Source organism: Macrotis lagotis, chromosome X (genome assembly GCF_037893015.1).
Source record: "Macrotis lagotis isolate mMagLag1 chromosome X, bilby.v1.9.chrom.fasta, whole genome shotgun sequence".
Classification (NCBI taxonomy): Eukaryota; Metazoa; Chordata; class Mammalia; order Peramelemorphia; family Peramelidae; genus Macrotis; species Macrotis lagotis.
In genome coordinates this window covers 686,085,940-686,110,052 of record NC_133666.1, presented here as the reverse complement: position 1 = coordinate 686,110,052, position 24,113 = coordinate 686,085,940, and the positions used below count along the sequence as shown (strand labels likewise).

Below are 24,113 nucleotides of genomic sequence, written 5' to 3'. Positions count from 1 at the left end.
CAAATTACACTAATCCAAAAACGCTGTATGAAATAAATCAGGGAAAGGGAATGACTCACTTGCGTGTTGCCAAGTGGAGCAACCGCTTTCTCCAGGTCCAGTTCCTGCAGGAGTTCCTCGATAAGCTGTAGAGACAGAAACAGGGACTTGATTCATTGAGCAGTCAATCGATACACACCTACTGTGTGCCAGAAACTTTTCAAGGAGTTGAGATGCAGGTGGTCCAATAGGTGGCACGCTGGACCTGAAAGCAAGAGGCTGTTGTAATTGTTTAGTCATTTCAATCATGACCAAGGCTATGCGACCCCATTGGGTATTTTCCTGGCAATGATACTGGACTGCTTTGCCATTTCCTTCTCCAGCTCATTATATAGATGAGGAAACTGAGGCCAACAGGGTAAGGCGGCTTGCCCAGAGTCAGCTAGAAAGTGGCTCAGGCCACGTTGGAACTCGGGTCTTCTTGACTTCAAGATGATCCAAGGCAACTCCAGAACAAGTTCACTGTCCACCCTGTCACTCAACTCCCCCTTCTTTTAGACTTCTCCCAGCAAAGGACTGGATTTGTCCTTTTCCAGGTCCATGCACTGCCTTGGAGTAGAGGCCTAGCTCCCCCTAGGGGTCATCCCAGCCCCTAGGAATGCTAGCTGACCAACTTCCAAGCACCGCCCATCCATTCCCACATGGGGCTTACATTCACGGAACATTAGGAAGTCTATTATTTCCAGCACAATGTGTCAGACACATAATTGCGACAATGCAGAAGAGAAAGGTATTATGAGTCTGGTGTGATTTAGTGGATGAGATCTGTTCTCTTCTGCCACAGACAGATGTGGCTGAAAACTTAAGACACCAAGAAAAATGCTTATTAAAAGTCTGACCCCAGAACACAATCAAAGGGAAACCCTTCTTCCACTGACCTTGGTGGAAGCACATCTCATTTCTCCTGAAATCGGCTCTTTTGGATTATTACATTTTAGTTCAAGATGGTCCAGGGGAGCTCCAGGCAGAAGGATGGATTACAGCCAATAAAATCAAAATCTACAGGAGCTGTGGTTGTTTTTTCTTAGATTAAAGGAAGGGGTGGGTGGGTGGAGGGAGCAGCCAAGTGAAAAATAAAAAAAGGTTTGAGAGCCAAAGAACTCACAGAAATTGTTCTGTATATTTGTAAGGGCCTGGAAAGAACCAGTTTCTTCTATGCTTTGGGATAACCTTTCATTTGGCAAATCCTGGTAGGGGTTTTCTCCATCCTAGGGTACCAGAAATGTCGTAGAACAGAAATCTGCTAAGAGAGCTATCCCAGAAGCCTCACTTTTCCCAATGTGATTGGCTTTTCTTCCTCTCCTCTTTCCTTCCTTCCTTCCTTTTCCTCCAATGAAGGCTTTCTATATAAAAAGCAAGATGAATGCATCTCCAAATGATGAAGTTTATTTATATCATCCTTTTTGTGGAAAACATGCTGAATTCAGAGCCAGAGGTCAGCTTGGACACACTCTCTTTGTTAATCACTTTGGGATCTTGGGAAAATTATCAGACCAAAGATTTAGGACTAGAAGAGACCAGTCATCATCCAGCAAAGGGACTGAGTGAAAAAGCCAAGATTTAAACCTGGGTGTCCTGATTTCCCATCTAACACTTTTCTACCTTGCATTAAGAAATTAGACCCCTGTGCACCTCACGTTTCCTCATATGTAGAATAAAGGGGTTGCTGTATTTGTTTTTGAGTTGTGCCATTGGTTTAGGGGATTTAGACCTAAAAGGAACCTCTGAGGTACTTTAATCCAAATTCTTCATTTTACGGATGAGGAAACTGAGGCCAAGAGGGGTTAAGTAACTTGTTCAAGGTCATAGAAGTAGTAAGCATCTGATCTAGGATTTGAACTCATAACCTGTGACTCCAAAGTCATGTCAGGACGCTACCTGCTAACACTTCTCCTACTTCTATTCTTCCTTCTTCTCACTGGTCCTTCCTAAGAACCCTTTTTTTATCATTTCCAACCTCCTATAGGGTAGAAACTCAGACAAACAAGATAATTAAGCACTGACCTGAAGAATGATGTGTAATCTACTAATAGTCTCTTCCTTCTGGCCTGTCCTTTCCATAAATTACAGAATTTGTCTCATTTGACTCTCACAACAGTCCTAGGAAATAGGTGCTAATATTATTCTCATTTTACAGGCAAGAAAGCCAAGGCAAAGAAAATTGAAAGGGCTGCTAGTAAATGTCTGAGGCAGAATTTGAACTCAGGTCTTACTGATTTCAAGGCCAGTGCTCTGTCCACATTATCAATAATAGAAAAATAAAGTAATAGCAATCCTATCTTACAACTGTACAGTGCCTTTGTATTTGTAAAGGCTGATTTGTAATGGACTATTGCATGCATTATCAAATTTGTTCTTCACAGTGCCAAGCTAATTGGGTAGCTCTGTAGAGGGAGACAGGACCTAGAGTCAGGAGACCCAGGTTTGAATACTGGAAGTGACCCTGGGGAAGTCACTTATCCTCTTCCATCCTGCCAATTTTTGGCTATAAAATAAGGGAGTTGGAGCAGAGGCCTCTGATCTGAGTTCCCTTGCAGTTCAGTGACTGTGATCCCACTGTCCTGGGCCTTAAAACAGATGAAAAACTACCTTTGAACTTTCCAGAATTCCTAGCCCTCCAAGATGCTAGTTCACAGGCCTGTATGGAGGTTTTGAAACCATCTCACCCAAAGTCTTTATTTTACAGAGGAGGAAGCTGAGGTCTAGAGAAAAATGACCCACCAAGGTCATACATAGAATAAGCATCTGAGTTTGGGATCTGAAGCCACTGGTTTTGATCACAACACACAACAAGAAAATCTGGGGAGTCTGGGGAGTTTCCCCTCAGACACGCAAAAGCTATGTGATTTCACCTCTGTGATCCTTATATTGTTCATCTGAAAAATGGGCATGATAATGTAGCCCCTTCATGAGAAGGGTGTTGTGAGAATCCAAGGGGGCCAAGTATGGAAAAACCTGTTCTGAACCCAAGAGAGCAGTACCAACGTCATCTAAGCAGAGTAGCCAGAATGGGGATGCTTCTTGATTGATGCTTTCTATTGATAGCATGATGCAAGGACCAGAGCAATTAGATTGGGAATCCTCACTCTCAAGTATTTATTCTATTAACTAATGAGAAGTTCATTTACTGTGAGCAGAGAATTTGAAATCATGGTGGAAGCATCCTCCTGTGACCCCATCTTCATGGTGACTTCTCTGACATTCAGTGCCAAGATTTCCCTCCCTGTCTTCTCAGAGATCCTCCATGAGAGCATCCAAGCAGACATCCCAACAGCGAACAGACTGAGCATCCCAGACAAGACATCACTGGAGAAACTCAGCCAGGAGAAAAGAGAATAATGAATCAACAGGATGTAAAGCATTTGGTAAGAGAGAAGATGGCATTGAAAATGAATTGCTACAGTAGGAAAACAAGGGCTTTGGGGAACACAAACAGATCCACCCATCTCTTAATTACATGGCAACCTGCAGAACCAGAGTTGTCTTCATACCTTACACAGGGAATCACAGATGAACACAAGGCTCCCAGAACATTCAACAACAGAGCTGGGAGGGGCCTTAGAAGAAGAAATGTCAAATTGGAAGGGGCTTTTGAACTGCAACTGAGTTGGGAGGAGCCTTAGAAGATGGAATGTCAGTGGTGGGAAGGGTCTTAGAACAAGCAATGTTAAAAGCTGGGAGATCCTATGGCTCCATCCGTTCTGAATTAGATGAACAGATCTGATTCCATTTTTGTCTTTCTCTCCATCTTCTTCATGGACATCAGAGATATCTGGCTGAAAGCTAAAAGCTCTCATCAACCAACCTCATCCTCAATAAAAGAAGAGAGCTTTGTTAGGAGATGAGGGGCTGTGTTAGCTGTTGGTGTCACCACCTCGCTTTCTAAGATCACAGGCTCAGACTCTCCTAGATCTAGAATCAGAAAATATCGTCGGGGGGCATCTAGTCTAACCTCTTCTTTTTTACAGAAGAGGAACCAAGGTCCAGAAATCCATGTCCTCGGCTTCCAAAGGCCTTTTTCATGGTACCAGGCTGCCTCCCCAGCCATTCCTTTCATGATCCCTTCTAGAATTTTTCCCAGGAATCAAAGTCAAGATCATCAATTAGTTTCTGGTTTTCAAACTCTATTTCCTATGTTTTTTACCTTATACTAGGATTTTCTCTCCTTTATCAAAATGTCAAGGATGAAAGAGACCTTACAACAAAGAAAGTGAGAAATGGGAGGGAAAATGCTTCCTACCTTCTCCCCTCTGTCACAATAGTTCCATCATAAGAAGTTTAGGGGAACAGTCTCTTTAATCCTTAGATGACAATGACTAGTAAATGTTAACACCTGCTAGCAACTTATGCTGGTTAATAGTTAGCAAATGATTTCCTGTAAACACAAGTCAAGTCCTGATTTGAAACTTTTATTCCATTTCCAAGGTGCAGCAAAAATTCAACAATCAACCCTTCCTCGTGTCTCTAGAGGGCTTCCCCCAAGGTAAAAATGCAAGACATTCCCAGAAGAAGACCTTTTCAAGACTGACCTCAGGACATTCAGTGGTCAATCAAGGATGTGGTTTTTGAATGAGGGGTCTTTTGGGACCCTCTGATTAAACTCCATGGGAGATGGGTTTCAGTTTCTACTTTCTGCCTTTGGGTTCTGGGTCAGTCACTGATTCTCTGGGTGGGCTCAAATTGTGCCCTTGCACTCCTCAGCACCCAATTTCCTTGGTTGTGCAAAGGAACGGTTGGTCTAAGTCATTTTCAAAACTCCTCCCTGTCCTGACATTCCATGTTCTAAGGCCCCTCTCAGCTCTGACATCCCCTGTTCCAAGACCCCTCCAGCACTGACATCCCCTGTTCTAAGGCCCCTCTCAGTTCTGACATTCCCTTTTCTCAAGGCCTTCCAACCCTTGTATTCTAAGGTTTAGTTCATTTCAGTTTCTTTCATTCAACAACACATTTTGTAAAAACCCCTTTTATGGGTTCAAACCTCCAATGAGTCTAGTTCTACAGAAGGTTAAGGGAGGATCCCTCTGAATGTTCAAATGCATTGTGAACCAATAGCAAAGGGTCTATCAGGATCACTCTCATGCGCAAATGATTCCAGACTTCAGAGAATCACTGAGTCACAACATTTCAGGGTTGGAAGGAGGGGAGCCGAGAGTCAACATGAGGCCACTTAACAGTGAAATATCCTCCTTTGTGAATGACCACTGTTGAGCTCCCTTGGGCAGAAGTGTGTTCTCAGGTAACCAATATCTGTTGATGAGGATTGAGGCACCCTGACTCCCTCCTTACATAGCCCCTCTCACTCTCCAGCCCACAGGCACCAGACATTTGGCCAAGGTCAAATCCAATCCATGGATTCACAAGACAGTTCACCTCCATACAAGGTGGCTGGTCTAGCTGAAGCCTAGTTTGGACATCAATAGCCTCACTAACAAAGGAGCTCCCTCCCAAGAGTCCCGAGTCTAGACAAAGGAGCCAAAAGTGATGATTTGGAAACTGCTGCCCTGTTATCAGGATTATCAAGAGGAGACCCCTTAATAGTCACAAAGATTAATAGAAATGTGGAGGTTTGGTCAGTTAAATCACTCACTCTGAGCCCAAGGGGACCTCAGGGGTGATCCAGACTACCCTCTATATTTCTAGGGAGTAGGAAGCAGGTTAATCACCTTGGTCTAGCTCATAGAGGGACTAAGGAGTTAGATTCCCTGAGGCCAGTTTCCTCTGCACTACCTCCATTAGGAAGAATGCCATACTTAGGACCAGAAGACTTGTTCCTTGTGTCACCAGTGAGCTTTCATCAATAAACAAAGAGTTTGAACTTAGATGACATTTGAGGTCCTTTCTAATACTAAATTAGCTTATTAGGAGGAAGAGGTAAGGTGAGGCACAGATATGGCTTCTTCCTCCATCAAAACAAAAATACTCAGAAGTGACAAGTCTGGAGGATGCCAACACTTGCTGATTCACAATTACAGAGTTAAAAAAGCCCGTGCTGTAATGTCAAGGGTAGGCTGGACCCAGAACCCAGAGGATGTGATCTGGCCCCCACTTCCCCTCCCTCCGTTCGCTATCTAATAACAATACTGACCTTTTCTGCCTGTCAGACATGTCTAATTCTATCGTGAGGTCTTAACTGAATTTGCACACAGGCTCCAACCGTTTGCCCAAGTGAGCCCGTGTTCATGTTTAATGCATGCTGTGACGGAGTTTCACAGCCAATGCATATTTATCAGCTTTTTCATAAGAGGCAGGATGGAGTTTACTTTCATTGCCCCCGAAAATCTCTACTGCAGTAAACCACATTTGTAAGAGAATTTGTAAAGTCACCCCTCCTCCCCCAGCTCAGAATCAAATGAGTTTCACTTGGATTTTTCCACTCACCCAAGACTGATTTCACCTTGAACCAAAGGACCTTTGATCCTTGGGGATCCAAGGATGAAGTTTAGGAGCACAGGGAGCCCTGGGGTGAGAGGAGAGAGACCTGGATTGGGAACCAATGGAATGACTCAACATTTCAAGAAGCTTATCCCATTCCTTTAAAAACATGATCATTTCTGAGCTTCATGATAACCCTTTCAGTTAGGTATCATAACCATTTTGCAGATGAGAAAATTGAGATCCAAAGAGGTTAGGTGATTTGTCTTTGGCCAAACAGCAAGTGCATATTAAGAGTTGCCCAAGAAGGTTGTAACCAGTCTACCTCCAAAGCTCTGAACTGGTGAGAGCCTCAGCTGGGCTTCCCAAAGCATCTCCCCAGCCTCAATCCTTCCATGAGTTATCCCCTACCTTTCTCTCCTCCATTCTCTCATGGGGCAGCAAAAGCTTCTTCATAAACATTGGAGCCAGACCTTGGAACCGTCGTCGGAATCGAGTGAACCCCATATGGTCTGTGTAACCTGGGAATGAAGGCAAAAGAAAATGGAGCCATAAGCCTGTTGGAAAATGCAGCAAGTCGGCTCTAGGACTCATACAACCCACAACCCAGGAGAAGAAACAAAAGGAAATGATTTTAGTAGGACCTGGGTGAGCAAGGCAAGCTCCCTGAAGAAGGGGGTTTTGAGATGACCCTGGAGGGAAATAATGGGTACAAATTGTGAAAGAGGAAAAAGAAGGCAGAGAGCATGGAACAAAAAGAAAAAAAACCCTAGAGAAGCAAGGAAAAGAGTTTGTGTTCAAATCCCATCGCAAACATAAACTGCATGATCTTGGACTAGTCACCATATCTGGTCTCCTCATGATCTTCCATGTCCCTTTCAGCTCTAAACCTATGATTGTGTTGTGGGTGCCCTGCGTGTCCACAAGGGGCAAACAAAACCACAGAAACAAGAACTATCATTTTATCTAGCACAATAAAGTTTACCAAACACTTTAAAACTATTGTCTCATATGATCTTTGAAATCCTGGACAATTTTTTAAAGATTTTCTGATTTTTTTTAGTCAAGTCTGACTTTTCATGATCCCATTTGGGGTTTTCTTGGCCAAGATATTGAAGTGATTTAGCATTTTCTTCTCCAGTTCATTTGATAGAGGCCAATAGGATAAAGTGACTTGGCCAAGGTCTCACAACTAGGAAGTATCTGAGACCAGAGTAGAAGATGAGTCATCCTGTCTCTAGACCAGGCATTCTATAAATGGTCCCATATGACTATTATTACCCCACATATATTTTATTATTGAGGAAACTGAGGCTACAAAAGGTTAGGGGATGCCCAGGGTCACACTGATGATAAGTGACAGAGGCTGGATTTGAACTCAGGACTCTCTGATTCCATTCCAAAATCCTATCAGCTCCTCCATGTTCCCTCTAATACAGGATGTGAGGCAAGCATTGCATTAATGTCATCAAGCAATAGTCCCAGGTACTAGGCAAACCCACCAGTGGTGATCTTTGAACACTTCCCCTGAGGCATTCTTGCCATATCCCACTTGAGTCTGCAGATGGATGGGAAATCAATAAGGGAATGCAGCTCTCGCCTTGTTTGTAGGGTACCCTCAGAATGCTCATCAAAAAACCCCATTGAGATGTATCTATTAAAAACACAACAGTGAGGCAGGAGGCAGAGGGCTGGGTGGCATCCAGACTGAGCATCAGGACATCTCTCCACCCTTGCTTGGTTTCAACAAATAGAGATCCAGCCCAAAGCAAAATCCCCAGAGTCCAAGAGCTGCAGAGAGGTAGGGAGTGGCACTATGGAAGGAGTCCTGGATTGGATTCAGAGGGCATGAGTTCAAATCTCACTTCTGACATCCCCCATAGACCAGGCATTCCACGTTCTCTCTGTGGATCTCATCTCTGAAGCAGAGGTCACAGTGGGCATCTGAGGTCCTCTCTAGAATGACCATTTACATAACCCAATTAGACCAATTATTTGCCTTCTCCAGGCTCCTGTTTCTTCTGCTATAAAATGAAGGGTTTTCAACCAGCTTCAGATACATGAGCCATTGATCTTGTTATTTTCAGCCATGCCCGAAGCCATTGTTGACTTCCAAAGAAAAATCATTGCTTTAGAGACAGAAGAAATCTTAACAATCACTTCTCCCAGACCCTTTGGTTGGAGAGAAGAAACTCTGGACCCCAGAGAGCTGAACTAAGGAAACTGGAGGCAATTCCACATCAGAGCCAAGGTTCCAACCCAGACTTGACCATAAAGGGGGTAGATTTGGTGTCGGAAAGGACTGGGGCTGATGTAGTTTCTGATACTCAGTCTCTTCACTGGTCAATGGCTCCTCCATTCTCTAAGGCTGTAAATTATCTTCTTGTTGCAATTTGCATCAGGGAATCTGCAGAAATCAAAGGTCTCTAGGGTATTTTTTGTTCTTCCACACCATCTGTGTGCAGCTCCTTCTTAGATACTAATGAGAATCTCCAAAACCTTCAGCAGAAAGCCCTTCCTCATCCACCAGTGGCTAGACCCTTCCTTTAAAGGTCACCTTCCATCTATTCTGACTGTCTCTTGTATGTGCTTTTTTCTTTGGCATGTTATCTCCCAATTAGAATGCAATTTCTTTCAGGCAAGGGACTATTTTTGCCTTATACATTAATGAGATCATTAATGGAGCTGGAAAGCATCTTAGAAACTACAGAGATCAGCCTTCACATTTTACAGATGAGGAAACAGAGGTTGAAGAGGTAAATAGATTTTTTTCCCAAGCCCCACAGCTAGAAATCATGTGATGCAGGATTTGAATTTGAGTCTTCTTCAATCTAAATACAAACCCCTCCACCTACCTATTCCCCATAGCTCCAGCTTCTTGGCATATTTATTATTTGTTGCTGACCAGTTGTTCAACTGATTGCAATTTATATTCTTAGAGAAGTTCCTGGGACTCTATGAGAAGTGACTTGCCCACGGTCACACGGACTGTGACATTAGCCTCCCATCTGCCATATCCGCAGCCCCGGTTTTTCCTCTGAGGAAGACTGGCTTCAATGGGGGGAGGGGGCTAGAACCCAATCTGGAGTGGAAAGACTTGGCTCCAGTCACCACACTCCCCCCTCCTGTTCCCTTTAAGGCTTCGGGGAGCTCATTTCCCTTTCTCTGGCTCCCATTTCCCTCATCCATAAATGAGGCACTGGACTAGATGGTGTCTGAAGTCCTTCCCAGCTTTGAATCTTGCAATTTTATAAATTCACTCTAATCTCTGGAGGACAGAAGGATAAAAGAACTGCGGGCTCAGCTCCAATCAGAACAAGGACAACAATGTCTTTTGTGAGAAGGAATGCCTGTGGCCTGGGCAGGGACCAAGAATAACCACAAGAAGCATGGAGCCCTGCTATGGCAGAGCCCTCAGGGATGGAATAGAAATTGAAGTAGCCCAATAGGAGGACCATATGCTCTGAGCAGGGGATCTGGGTTCAAATCCCACCTCTAGTCTGATCTGGGTGACTGGATGGTTAACACAAAGGCTGGAGTATAACAGGGACCTAATCCATGTGTGGATTTGCCCATCCTGGAGGCATCTTGTTTCTAGAAGGAAAGGACTGGATTTGGGGACCTTGAGGCTCCCTTCAGAGGCAAATCTATGAATCTTGAAATTCTGATCCTAATACATCAGAGAGGGGCTAGGCTGCAGAGGAGAACTCCACCACCCACCCACACAGAACAGGGAAGGCTTCCTGAAGGCAGAAGCATTTGAACTTGTTTTTCTGAAACGGGGGCTAGGATTATCATTTTACATGTTAAGAAACTGAGTCAGAGAGCCTTGCCCCTCAGCACACGCTGGAAGTATTGAACCTAGATCTGAACTCAGGTATTCTGAATGCCAACCACTGAGCCACCAAGGCTAGCCTATTTATCTGCCATCTCTAAAGCACCACTCCCAGGCTGCCTTCTTAAGAAGGCAAACTTGCCACCTCTCATCCTAGGCCCTGAGGTCCTACCCACTTAGCAGAATACACGCAGAAAGGTCTCATGTGCCTCATGTCTGTGTCTATGGCCCAGAAGCCCCCTTTCTGCCTTCTTCCTCAGTCCAGAGGCTTTCACAGACCCTAGTCCCAACTTCTGCAACTCCAGGTGACCCTTGGATGGGGGACCTGCCACCAGCAGTAAGATTGTTAGATAAGAATGATAGGTCCTACAGTCAAAGAGACTTCCAAGTCAGCCTCTGGTCTATGATCCTGACCAAGGCACTTTACCTACCTGCCTCAGTTTCCCTAACTATAAAATGAGGATAATAAAAGCATCTATCTCCAGACATTGATGCGAAGATCCCGTGAGATAAATTTGTTAAAGGTGCTTAGCCCAGGTTCAGTCACAGAATAAGAACCATATAAAGTCTCAACTCTCTCCCTCAGGGGGCCTAGCCAGCAAATAGTGGTCTTCTCACCTGAATGGCTTTATAATTGCCCCCAGGGAACTATGCACCATTGCTTTCGCACCAGGCCTGGCTGAATGAGCTGCGTAGGGGCAGGAATGCTGCATGGGGGGGAGGAAGGCCCAGGGTGGGTGGTCCCTTGGTGGGGGGGGCTGGCAATCAGACCCAGACGTTCCTCTGAGCAGTGCCAATTTCCCATGGGATGTGACAAAATAAATGTTGAATGTGGGGAGGAGCCACAAACAAAGTGGGAAACCCAAAGACTGGGGCATCCTTCTGGGAAAAGTAGAAGATAAAGATTGTGTCTATATAAGAGGAAATAGGGCATGAAAGGAAGGCTCCCAGAGGGTCCGAGAGGTGGGTGTGGGTTCCTATCCCAGGTCTGACAGCATCAACTGGGGGAGCCCTGGGAAAGAATGTTCCACTTGGGGTCAGAAGTCCTTGACTGCAGACTCAGGAATGGCAGAAACTGCCAGTGTGACCCTGGACAAGTCACTGTCCCCTCTCAAAGCCTCTTTATTCTCAAGATACTCCCCATGGTTATATTAAGATTATGTTTCACAAACCCTAAAGCTCCCTAGAAATGGGACCTATTTAAGCTATTAGTTTTTACCAATTTGCCAAATGAGATTGGGCAGGTGGCTCAGACTCCCTGGGCCTCAGTTTTCTTCTCTGTAAAGACAGGCACCAATAGTCTTGAATTAGAGGCAGAAGAGACTCTGGACTCTGGTTCCCAGAGCTAGGTCACTTACCAATGCGGTGCAATCTCAGGGCATCTAGGATCTGAGCCCCAGCAAGCTGAACCCTAAGGATGGAGATGTCCAAGGGGTGCTCTCTGGGGGCCGGGGCCAGAGAGGCACTCCCTCCTCTGTCCTCCAATCCTGATCTTGGGACCAGACAGTGGATAAAGTGTAGCTGGGACCGTTTGATCACATTGATCAAAGCATCCTGAGACATAGAAGAAAGAGAGAGAGAGAGGTCAGGATTAGATGTGACTCAATTAAGAGAAAGAAGGGAAGACCTTCAATTTAATGGCAGGAAGCATGTATTAGGGACCAGTCCTGTGTGAAGAGGTCCTCAGATACAAAGATATTAATGACACCAACCCTGCCCTCTAAGAGCTTCCATTCCGGCTCCCCTCCCCATCTTCTAGATGTCTTCACTATTTCACTGGAAGCTATCTCACCCTGTAGATGGCTCCGCCTTGAGGTCCCCCCAAAAGATTAAGTCCTTACCCTGGACCATGAGGGAAGGGGGACTATCTCATAGGTTTTTTTCTATACTCTTCTCCCTCTCTGAAAACTACACACCAAGAGTAAGCCTACCCTGAGATCCAAGATGCTCCAAACTGGAGAAAATAGAGGATATTTAGTTACAGAGCTCAAGTCAGGACTGACGATGCCTGAGATGAATTGGGAGGGAAAACAGTGGTTGACAAGTTTAATGCAGCCCCAGAGAGGAAACCCTTCTATAGCACATTCTACAAGTGGTCAACCAGTCTCCATTATCATCATCATCATCATCATCATTATTAACAATAGCACTTAGCACTGATGTAACTACTTTTTTGGTTTGCAAGACACTAAAAATAAGGTTTCCTTGCATCCTCCCCTAGTGGTGAGTCAGTTAGGTGGCACAGCATATGGATCCAGACTCAGAAAAATATGAATTTAAATTTGACCCAAATACTAACTAGATGGATGACCTTGAGCAAGTCACTTAACATCTCCTGCCTCAGTTTCCTCACCTGTAAGATAAACATCATGATAAGGCCTACTTCCCAAGGTTATAATGAGGATCAAATGAATTACTAATTGGCACTTAGAAAGCACTACATAAATGGGAACCTTCGATAACCTAATTAAAAACAGGGTTTAATGGTGGAATTTCAGGCACTGTGGCCAAATTTTTCAGCACTAGAGAACACTTTCCCTCCCACTCTCTGGTCAGCTGCTTCCTGCAACTCAGCATGAACTGCCCACAGAAGGAAGGAGAAGGAGAGGAATCGGAGTGCAGCTGTGGCGGGCTCACCATCTGGAGGATGACCTGGGTACACACAGCCTTCCTCTTCACGGCTGCTAAGCTACTTGCAAACGTCTTCCTCACACAACCGACCCGCTGCAAGGCCTGCTGGGAGCAGCCCTCCATGCCAGCCACTGCCCGGCAGACGGGGGGCACTTTGGAGCGGGGCAGGAACAAGCTGCTCAGGTCCTCCCTGGGGAGAGGAAAGGCACCATCATCAAAGGAAGGATGGAGGACAAAGGATGGTGAGCACCTCGGCCCAGCTGACCCTGCTCAGAGGTAGAGCAAGAAGCTTGTCCCATCCTCCACCTTGTCCCTCACCTCAGAAGGCTCTCAGGGTCCCCAGTGGTCATCACCAAGGCAAGCCAAGCTGTAGGACCAATATGCTAAGAACAATGCTTTGCTTACAAAATACTTCAGTCTTTTCCAGTTTACAGTATTCTTTACCTTTTACAGAGATTCCCTTACAACCACCTTGGGAAGGAGGATTCATAAATACTTTCACCAACATTTTACAAAATAAGAATCCAAGGAACCAAGGGCTGGATGTTCAGCACATGCATCTTGCCTCAGTTTCCCCAATGGGGATGACATTATTTGCAGTCTCCTTTTCCAAGGCAACTGTTAGGAAATCTTTACAAATTGGCAGAGCCAGGTCTCAAATCCTGATTTTAAGGTTCACATCCCCAGGAATGAGACATCAGACTCTGGATAAACCATCCCATCTCAGACTCAGAGGTCAATATCTCTCCCAAAGTCATGGAAATCCAACTCAGACGGTCACAGTGTGAACTCTCCAGGGAGGAGGGTTCATCTCGGGATGATAGGGCGAGGCTTAGATTAGGCTACAGAGCACTAGAAAATGTCCGATCTGGAGTCAGAAGTCCAAGGTTCCCATCTCATCTCAACCACTTTCTGCTTGTGTGACCTTATGCAAATCACCCTACTTCCTTATCAGGAAAATAAACAGACCAAATTAAATGACTTCTAAGGTCCCTTCTAATTCTGGATATTTTTAACCAAACTGGGACTCATTTTCCTCATCTATAAAATAGGGAGTGGATGGGCATGTGAACCAGGTGATCCTTAAAATCTCTGTCAACCCTAGATCTAACCTACCATCTCTCTGAGCTTCAGTTTCCTCATCTGTAAAAGGAGGGGTTGGCCTCAGTTTCCCCATTTGTAAACTGGATCATGATTGAACCAGATGGTTCACCTAAAGTCCTTTCTTGCTCTGACCTCTCTAGACATCACTTTGTTCACCTGGTTAGTCCTAAAGACCTCCTAGGCACCTTCCAGCTTAAAATTGATTTTACAATTAGTGTCCCCCAGACCTTAGTCCCATCTTTTTTATTGATTCCTCCCACCCCACTATTCTCTGCTCAGAGGCGTAAAAGTCTCGTGTCTCCTACTGGTGCAGGCCGAGTCCTTGGAGTAGGATGGAAGCACCAGTAAGGCGGGGCTGCTTCATTTTTTGGTCTTTCTATCCATACAGCAGGAGCTGACTTGAATTGGTTGGGCTGAGTATTCTAGAACCTGACCATGACTAAGTACATCAGGAGCCACAATGACAAGACTTAAACAACCACACCAACCTTTTGGCCTTGCCCTGAGGTATAAGACTTCCAGGGAAGAAAACATCCTTCTCTAAAGTCAATTGAAAACTCCTGGAGCTTAGCATCCTCTCTGAGCTACCTAGAGCATAACAAGGTTCAGTGCTCAGTCACAACCCACGGATGGCAGAGGTAAGAATTAGAACCCAGCTCTTCCTGACTCTCAGACTGACTTCCTAGCTATTCCTCCACATTGCCTCTTGGTGATGTGATGGTAACCATTTACACATCATGCACCTTGATACCTTATCCCATTGGCTCCTTGCGACAATTATGGAAGTAGAGGCAACATTATCCACATTTTACAAATTTAGAAACTGAGGCTCAGGGCCATGTTGTCCATGGCTAGATAGCCAAGAAGAATCTAAGGTTGGATTCACACACATGCACACACACACACACACACACACACACACACGCACGCGCGCACTTATTCACAGAGGATTATGCATCTAGAGCTAGAAGAGACCCTAAAGACCTCCTAAGTCCACCTTCCTTATTTTATAGGTTAAAAAAATAGAAGACCAGAGGAGTCTGGAAGATTTGCTGAAGAATTCACACTCAGCTCTCAGGGCTGACTTCACTTCTCCTTCTACTGTCCTTCTCAACCGGGTCTCCAAGGAAAAGTCTGCTTTATAGTCTCCCCACAGGTAAGGCTCAAACATCCCCTCTGTGTTATAACACACAACCTTTAGGGCCTCACTTTCCCCATCTGTAAAAATGAGGGAGTTGACTGGGTGATTCTCCTATGAAAAGAGCAGAGACCTATGTCCACTGATACATTTGGAGATCCAAAAGGAATTAGCATGTGGCCCCAGGCTCCCATGGAGCCAAGGTGCGATCGTGCCCACAGATGATAATTAGCCCTCCTCCTCCTCCTCCTCCTTGGGAGACACCGATCCATCTCCATCTCCTACCCCAAATGGCTATTAGGGTCATTAGCAAAATGAGTCTTCTCTAAATGAGCCGAAGGTGTTTTAATAGCAAGTTGGATGGATGGCAGATGTACAGAGACTAACAATGGCTTGGATCTCATTTCATTTGAAATACAAGCATAGCAAGGCTGAGATGAGGCGATTAGTGCTGGGACAGAGAGGAGTCCGCCCTGATGGACAGCGAGGCTTGCAACCTCATCTTTACAGGAGCAAAGATCCAGAGTGGAAGGTGACAGGTCTAAGGTCACACCATCAGTGACAGGCAGGATTGGAATTCAGGGCCTTCGTTGTTTTCTGTCTTCTGTCCCATAGGGTCTACTGAGGGAGCACCTCATGTCTATGGTCACTGTCAGGGGACCAGAGAGGTTGGTGACTTGTTCAAGGTCACCCAGAGATTAAGGGGCTGGCAGAGGATTCAGTCTCAGGTCTGAGATTCCAAAATCCACCCTCCTGCCACTGTCCTAACGTTGCCTTCTCTGTTAAATAAGGAAGAAGGAACTTGGGCATCTTCTGATTCTGAAGGTATCTGAACCCTTTCTTGGGAGATGGATAAGTCTAAAAGAAAATTTATAGATTCTGTGTATGAAGAGATCTCCTCATTCTCTCCCCTGGGGCCAAGAGGAACAAATTTAATCCCTCTTCCCCGGAGTTTGCTGAGACAAGTGAAGCGTGTTTAGATGTTGCTCCCCAAAGACTATCTCCAGTGAGGAGAATCTGGAGTCTCCAAGAGGGAGGACCGGGGGGGCCGCTGCCCCAGCATGGCCATAAAGAAGTGACTCCGGTTCAGGGGCATTGTCCCCTACCACAATTGGTGATGGCCTAGGATGGCCTTGGATGGTTCTGGAAGGAGATAGGCTAATGATTTTACCAGTTCTGCCTCAATGAAATCCAATTCATGAGTCAAGACTTCAGTCATGAAGTCATTGGTCTTTTTCCAAGGAAGGACAAACAACAGCTCCCCTATGCACAGTCTGGCCCTTGGGATGTTTCTCAGTCTAGGCTCCTTTCAACAAAAGGAAACCCCCCTCTGGGTGTAGGAGTCAGTCAATATTCATGCAGTCCCAAGACCACCAGGTTTCACTCCTCTGGGAATAACTCACTGGTTTAGTAGATGATAATATCCTTGAAGTCAGGGATCCTTCCTCATTTAGTTTTCCTATGCCCAAGCCAGAGCAGCACCCTGCACATAGTAGGTCATTCAATAAAGGCTCATTTTCCCTTAGAGGAGCTCCTGGGCAGCAAAAAGGGTGGGGTTGGACCTTGAACCAGCCAAACACTTTTCAATGTATCTTTCTGACCAAAGATGAGGTTCATCATGGTCCCCAATGTATGAGTCTACCTGTCCCCCCTCCCTCTTCCTCTCTCTCTCTCTCTCTCTCTCTCTCTCTCTCACACACACACACACACACACACACACACACACACACACACACACACGCATTCTCCTATGCACACGCCTTAATATAGTGTATATTTTAGGAGTCCCCTGGAACATGAGCAACATGTACTTTTGAACCCAGGTCTCCTGGGTTCCCTGAATCCAAGAACAGCCCACTAGTCATTATGCCAGATCCCCAGAAATTCACTTTATAATTATTCCACCACAAACACCATGGGCCCTGTGGTATCTGTGGAGGCAGTCACAGAGCAACCACCAATTTTCCTCATTCCCAGGACCAAGCTCATTGGAAGCTTCATTCTGGTGGCCAGCACCTCAGAAATAGCCCAACCACTGAGAAGCCTACAATTTTTTAATGCTACAAAACACATCTCTTCAGCTTTATGATTCCCACTTCCAAAATGTCCACAAATGTGATTCCAACCACATCATCTCCTTTCAGATTTAATGAAAAGCAAGGAGGAGAAAGCTATATTTAGTTCCTTTTTTCTTCCCTCTCCCCACAATCCAAAAAGGGCAGTTTTCTCCTCTGTCAGCTTCACTCTCGCCCCAGGGAAACATTTTACAACTTTCAATTCAAGTGAAGGCTCTTGTTTCATTAAGGGGAGATGTTATCCCCAGAATGATTCTCATTTACTGGTTATTATTGCTGGAGCAGTATACAGGAGATGGGGTGTAGATGAACCCCAGGAATAGGCCAGTACTGCTCAGAGGCTTTGCTGGTTCCCCCAACCCAGCCTGGATCCCCCCCATCTCTCCCTTTGCATATTCCCACAATACTCACCTGCTAGACTGCTTCAGGACCTGGATAGCGTTCAGGGCTGAGAGATTGGGCTTGGCTTTCTGGATCCACCCGCCGAGGTCATAGCGCACAGGGTCCTGGCCCAACTGGTGGGAGATCTCAAACTGAAGACCGTGTTCACACTTACGGAAGGCAGGTGGTTCTGAACCAGAGAGCAGAACACATAATTACAGGCTCAGGCACATACCACATCCCACTAAAACCTGTGAAATCCTTCCTAAAGGTAGGATAATTCCCATTTAGCAGATGTGGCCCCTGAGGTTCAGCAAGATCAGATGACTGCCTCAGGTAAGTCCCTGTCGATGTTGGAGGGAAGATTTGTTCCACCTTCTGGACTCCAAGTTTAGCTTTCTCTATCCACAAATAACTCATCCACAGAACTAAATTTCCGGAATAACTTGTCACCCCTTCCTCTACCAAAACATCTTTAATTTTAATCCTTTTGTGAAAAATCTTTCTAAAATAGACCATACTTCTCTATAGCTTGGAGGGCCCTTAGAAGCAGCTAAACCAGTATATCATTTTATTTTGGAGGAAACTGAGGCCCAGAGGGGAATTAAATGATTTGCCTGAGATCTCTCCGGTGCACATGGGAGGAACCAAGAAGCTGGGATAGTCTTAAATTGGCTGCTATAGAGAATACCAGGTGCTCTAGAATAAAGTGTACAAAGAACCACATCAGTTACCCTGATTGCCTCCCATCCAAGTCCATCTCCAGTCCAGATCTGATCACTGGACCCAGATGATTCGGGAGGAGAAAGTGCAGCTGGTGACTTAGCCCAGCTCCCCTGCCCCCCCTTCAAATCCAATTCCTGTGCGTGTCATGGTCTCACTTCCCTGATGCCATGGTCTTCTTCAAGAACAAGGACCCAAAAAGGCAACAAAAAAGACCAGAAACAATTGATGGATGAATGTGAACAGATAAATGGATGAATGGATGGATGAATGAATGAATGAATGAATGAATGAATGAAAAAGTGTTTATTCAGAGCCAATCACTGTTTTAAGAGCTGAGAGATACAAATAAATAAAACCCTCTGCTTTGAGGAGAAAAATAAGAACTGTGGAGGAGGTTCAGAGAACTCCAGTTATGCAAGCTCCAGCATCACAGTTGCCCTTGACTCTTCCCTTTCCCTCAGCTACACAATATTTTTGACTCCAACTCCTTGTCTCCCCCCAGCCCTAGGCCACTGTTCAAGTCCTGAAGCTCCTCCCTTCTCAGCTGGTCCTTTGCCTTGCCTTTCCCACTGACTTCTCTACCATCAGCCTCTCCTTCCTCCAATCCCTCCTTCTCATATAACCTGCCCAACTCACAAGTTGGACCACATCCAGAACCTTTCATGCTGTCTGAATACAGTAGGTGTTTAATTAATGCTGATTGATTAACATCACACTTTTTCAGTCTGTCATTGAAGGCCTTCCTCAATACAATGAATAATAATAAAGGCAGCAGCAAGAGGAGGTTCATGTCATCTAACCTCCTGTCATCTATATTTTAATCAGATGAATTATTCATGCCCCAGCCTTCCCTTGCTCCTATCCTCCCCTCTCTTCACATCCTTTCAGATCATCTTTTCTCCCCCACTCTACTACAAGCCTGGAATACCCTCCCTCTCTTTTCCTCTCCTCTCTGAATTTTTCTCTTTCTTCAAGTTTCATTTCAAACCTTCCCAAGGAAGCCTTCCATGATTCCCACTGCAGAAAGGGTTTTCTCCTTCCTGAGATTTTCCTCAAGCAATCTTTTTGGGGTCTTCCTTTTACCTCCATTGCTCCCTGGTCTCATCCATTGTAGTATGTGTCCTCCAGTGAAGTACCAATCCTCATTCTGGCATGCAAGTGGCTCAGGTGGTCTAACAGAGCACAGCCCCTGGCAGGGTCGCTCTCTGAGTTGGAGAGACTTCAAGAACAGTTCTGGTGATGGACTGCACATGAGTTGTCCAAAGGCCCAGTTATGACTCTAGAGGTCAGTCCACTGAGTTGTTGGGAGGGTTGTGATCTTTATCACAGTGAGAAGGTTAATCTAAAAATCTATGACATACTTAAGCCAGTGAATGCACCCTGTCACCCAGTAGATGGGAGGGGGGCAAGAACAGTGTTTTTTATCTTTGTGTTATATTTGAATGATTCAGATTACGGTAGGCAGATAATAATTAATTGAAGCTTGAGAGATATAGGAATCAATGAAGGATATGATTGTAATAGAATAATAGTGATTTAAAAGATGCTGAAAGGCATCTTATAGTCCTGGTGCATAGTTATTGGGGACCAAGACCTGAGTCTATACAAGGAGAGAAAATTCAAAATACAAAAGAAAAGACAAACGTAGTCTTCTCCCATCTTTTGTTAACTTTGCCTTGCACTAAACAAACCCCAACCTGCACTTGCCAGGGAGAGCCTTGCTAGTCACTGCCTTTAGGATGCAGATAGCCTTGAAAAACTGAAGCCTCAGAATAACAGGGAGCAGCTCTGAAACTCTGAGATCAGAGAAGATACTCAGGAGAAACAAGATGACAGCAAGAGACTCAGTTGCCAGTAGCAGGGAGCACACTGACATCACCAGAGAACATCTCTGCAGCATTAAAGCTATGTTACCCTATGTCCTATACAAGTGGGCCCTGGTCACATAGTTTTCTACATGCTCCCCTTCCCATTCTCCCTGATGTTATTATCTCCTATGAGCATTCTTCCAGTGCCTTTCCTAGTCACCCATAACCTCTAGTGTGTGTGTGATCTCCACTAGTAGTGTGATAACCTTCAGGAGACTATACTACATGTGTACTGGGGATCTTTCTTTGTTTTTCTCTTTTGTTCAGCAATGTCTTTTGAGCAAAATGACTCATGATCTGAATGGTGTCCTCCAGTTACGAATAGAGTAAACATACTGCTGTGGATCCATGAGATAGGGTGTTGAGCAACTTTAACTCCTATAAGGTCTTAAACCTGCATGCAGTAACTTTTCTAGAGACTTCCATAAAAAAGATACTAAGGGACAGATGTATGAACCAAAAAAAAAAGTGAAAAACTGCTTATATAAGCCAGAATATTTTAGGGAATTCCCAACAGGGGAGATTTCCAGGGACAAGCTTGGGAAATGGACTTCAAAGAAGTCTGAAACCATGCTGATGCAAAGGAATTTAATCTGAGAACCCCCTCCATCTGATTTAATTCAGTCAAGGGGCTTCATAGGGTAACTGGTTGACAGAATCTGCAAAGTCTCTGGTCATCTTCTGATTCTAATTTTCTTCAAAGCCTGCCCATGGGCCCTTGCACAACAATCTCTTTTTCATAATAGGGCCATCTTCTTGCCAGGGCTGGGAGGATCCTTCCAACTGCTTCAGGCAGTTTGTGGCAATGTGATGGAGATATGAAATGATGGGAGGTGGGAGAAGGGAGAAAGGTCTGGACTACGAGCAGCTTCTCTGCCCTCAGGGAAATAGCAAACCTTCCAGTGCCACTAGTTTCTACATCCTTGAGGATAAGGCAGTATGGTAGGTAGATAGTTTGGGGAACTTCTGTGGTCAGGACGGATGTGCCAGTTACTGGGCAGCCATACAAGGAGTTCCCCAGAAAACCCTCCTTTCCCTTGCAGGTGGGGGAGCCCATCATTCATCAAATCCCTTTAAATGTTCTTGGAATACTCAGTACTAAAAACAGGATTTTATAGGTTAAGTGACTTGTTCAAGACCACACAGTCTAGAGCTATCAAGCAAATATGTCAGGCAGGATTTGAATCCAGGACCTCCTTGACCCCAAGGCAAGCTATCAGCTAGCTGCAATTTTCATCAGCCTCTTTAAATGCCATCTCTGACAAAGCTTCCTTTGAAGTTGACTTTGAAGCTAGCAATAACAGCCTATTTTCTCTGTATCAGTAATCAGTAATTAAACAAAAAGAAATGGAATACATTTTAATGGGGTCGTCTTCCTCTAACACCCAAGTCTGCTCCACAAGGGACATGTCCTTCCTCTGTGATGATGATGATGATGATGATGGTGGCAATAAATATTTCTGTGAACCACTTTGAGGTTTACAAGGTGCTTTAGCTGTACCATCTTATCTAAGCCTTATAACACCCCTGAGAAATGGGATATATTTATCTCCATTTATAGATGAGAAAACTTGGCGAGTTCAAATGACTTTCTCATAGGGTCCCTGAGCTAAGAAGCATCAGAAGGAGGACTGAAGCCCAGGACTGGCTGACTTGAGGCCAGGGCTCTCTGAACTATGGCCAAGTCTGTCCAGAGGCAGTTTGGGGGACACATAGTCTAGAGCTTTTGACAGACACTGAGTCCACTCTTAGCTCATGCAAAGGAGACAAACAGAAATAAAGCAGGTGGGCCATGATCCCACAGCTGAGAAGTGAAACAGCTGAGATTCAAACCCAAGCCCTCTTAACTCCCAGGCTGAAGGGGTCTCCATGACAGGATGTTGCACTCACCCCCAAGCAGTGTTTCTCACACAAAACCCAGTGACCTAATGCATAGTAGCACCTCTGATGATAGAGGTGATGATGACAGATGATCAGGCAGCCCCTCCTTCTGGCAGAGGAGTGGGCTGCATGGAGGCACCTGTAAACACCAGTCCCAGAGACCAAGGGAGATGAGCTTCTGGACCCCCAGTCAGGTTGACCCTCTGAGAGCCGACAGACCACTCCCCTGCCTCCTGTCCATCACTAGAAGAAGAGCAGAATTTGGCCTTCCTAGCTTGGGGGATAACAATACTCCTCCCACTGAACTAATGAGTTGTCCATCATTTGATTCATTAATTGATTTTTTGACTTATTAAGAACCTACTATGTGTCAGACACTATGCTGATGTTTTCACATTCAAGCCTCCCAAGGATCCTGGGACTATTGTCTTATTTTAAAGATGAAGAAACTTAGACAGACAATGGTGCCTAGGGTGGGTCATAATGCTAAAATGTAATTAATGCTTCATTGGAGCCCAGGTGTTCTTGACTCCAGGTTCAGAGTTCTATCCAAGGTGCCACCCAGTTACCTAGAGCATTGGAGATGGTTAGTGTCTTGCAGATGATCAGTGAATGCTTTCAACTGCTAGTTGGTTGGTTATTGTATGAATTAAAAGAAGGAAGGAAGGAAGGAAGGAAGGAAGGAAGGAAGGAAGGAAGGAAGGAAGGAAGGAAGGAAGGAAGGAAGGAAGGAAGGAAGGAAGGAGGGAGGGAGGTTGGTTCTTTAGTGATGATGCTAGCTAATAGCTCTGCCTGGTCCCCCCCCCCCCCACGCGTGCTCTTACCATCAGTACCAGCTTCCTTCTTCTCAAAGGCTAAGCACAAACGATCCATGACAGCACTGTCACTAGAGCCCTCGATCCTGACCTCCTCATCTAGAACCCAGAGAAGGCCTTTGGGTTCCTCTGCTTGACCCGCAACTGGAACACGCACCTGGCAGGGAGACATCACCATTCAATCACGCTGAGAGAGCCTGGGGATCAGGCTGCTCCCCATGGCTGATTCTTCTTCCATCCTCCCTGTGGAAGGGCAGATGGTGCTTTGGACTCCTGAGCATCAGGAATAGGAGTTTCCAGCTCCACTTGTATCCCACACTTTCTTTCCCAGATCATTTATGGATTCATCAGAGGAGAATAACCATTTGCAATGTTCAGAGCTCTGGATCATGGAGTCAATTTTCATAGCTAAATTTTCTCAGGGACACTCAATTTCCTTAAAGCTTAAGTCAATAAAAGGATGAAACTTGAGATGGGAGGCTTAGCAATGATATTCCCAGGTTTTAACAGATAAGTTCAACTGAGACCAGCTGAACCCCAGTAAACCCAGAGATAGTGACCAGTCCACAAGTATGGCTATGTGCACCAAAAGGATAGTGATATTTTTTAATATCCAAGTGTTTTTTAAAATATGATTTCATTTCCAAATATACACCCAAACACGTCCCATTCAGGGAACTATCTTTTGTAACAAAGAATTAAAAAGAAAGAAGGGGGAAATAATTTAGCAAGACTAATTAACACAGCAATTGAGTCAGGAAAAAAAACCTGTGCAATACCCAGTAGCATCCCAACAGTGTGATTCTGTTTCCCATCTTTCACTTGGCTTCTCACAAGACCCAGTCTGGACCAAATCTTGAGTCACTCTCCCAATGAATGGAATTTGACCCAACTTCCAGTTACATCATCAAAGATCTTGAGATTTGGAACTGAAAGGAAGGTCTCACTGTCACCAAGTCAATTTTACGGATGAGGAAACTGAAACCCATAGAGTCTGTGACTTGTCCAAGGTCACATGGACCATGTCAAAGCTAAGATATGGCTCCATTTCCTCTGATCCCAGACTAAGGGTTCTTTCCATTGCCTCATGATGCCTCATGACACTTTCCATAGAAGCTTCAAGTTCTTTTCTTCAAATAAAATAGTGTCTCCTCTGAGAGGAAATTTTATTTCAAAGCAGTAGAAAAGTCATGGTTCACAGAACTGAAATTCAAGGCACAGCAAAGATCAGGGAACACATGAAAGGAG

At 45.0% G+C, this 24,113-nt stretch overlaps 1 protein-coding gene across 1 annotated transcript in view; it reads right to left on the bottom strand.

The window, feature by feature from the left end:
- MYO18B (myosin XVIIIB) overlaps positions 1 to 24,113 on the bottom strand; it is a 362,548-nt gene that overhangs the window by 205,720 nt on the left and 132,715 nt on the right. The window contains 6 exon segments of the mRNA XM_074206167.1: positions 60 to 125; positions 6,823 to 6,932; positions 11,605 to 11,800; positions 12,884 to 13,067; positions 17,606 to 17,765; positions 22,875 to 23,022. Coding sequence (XP_074062268.1) covers positions 60 to 125; positions 6,823 to 6,932; positions 11,605 to 11,800; positions 12,884 to 13,067; positions 17,606 to 17,765; positions 22,875 to 23,022 — 864 coding nt within the window.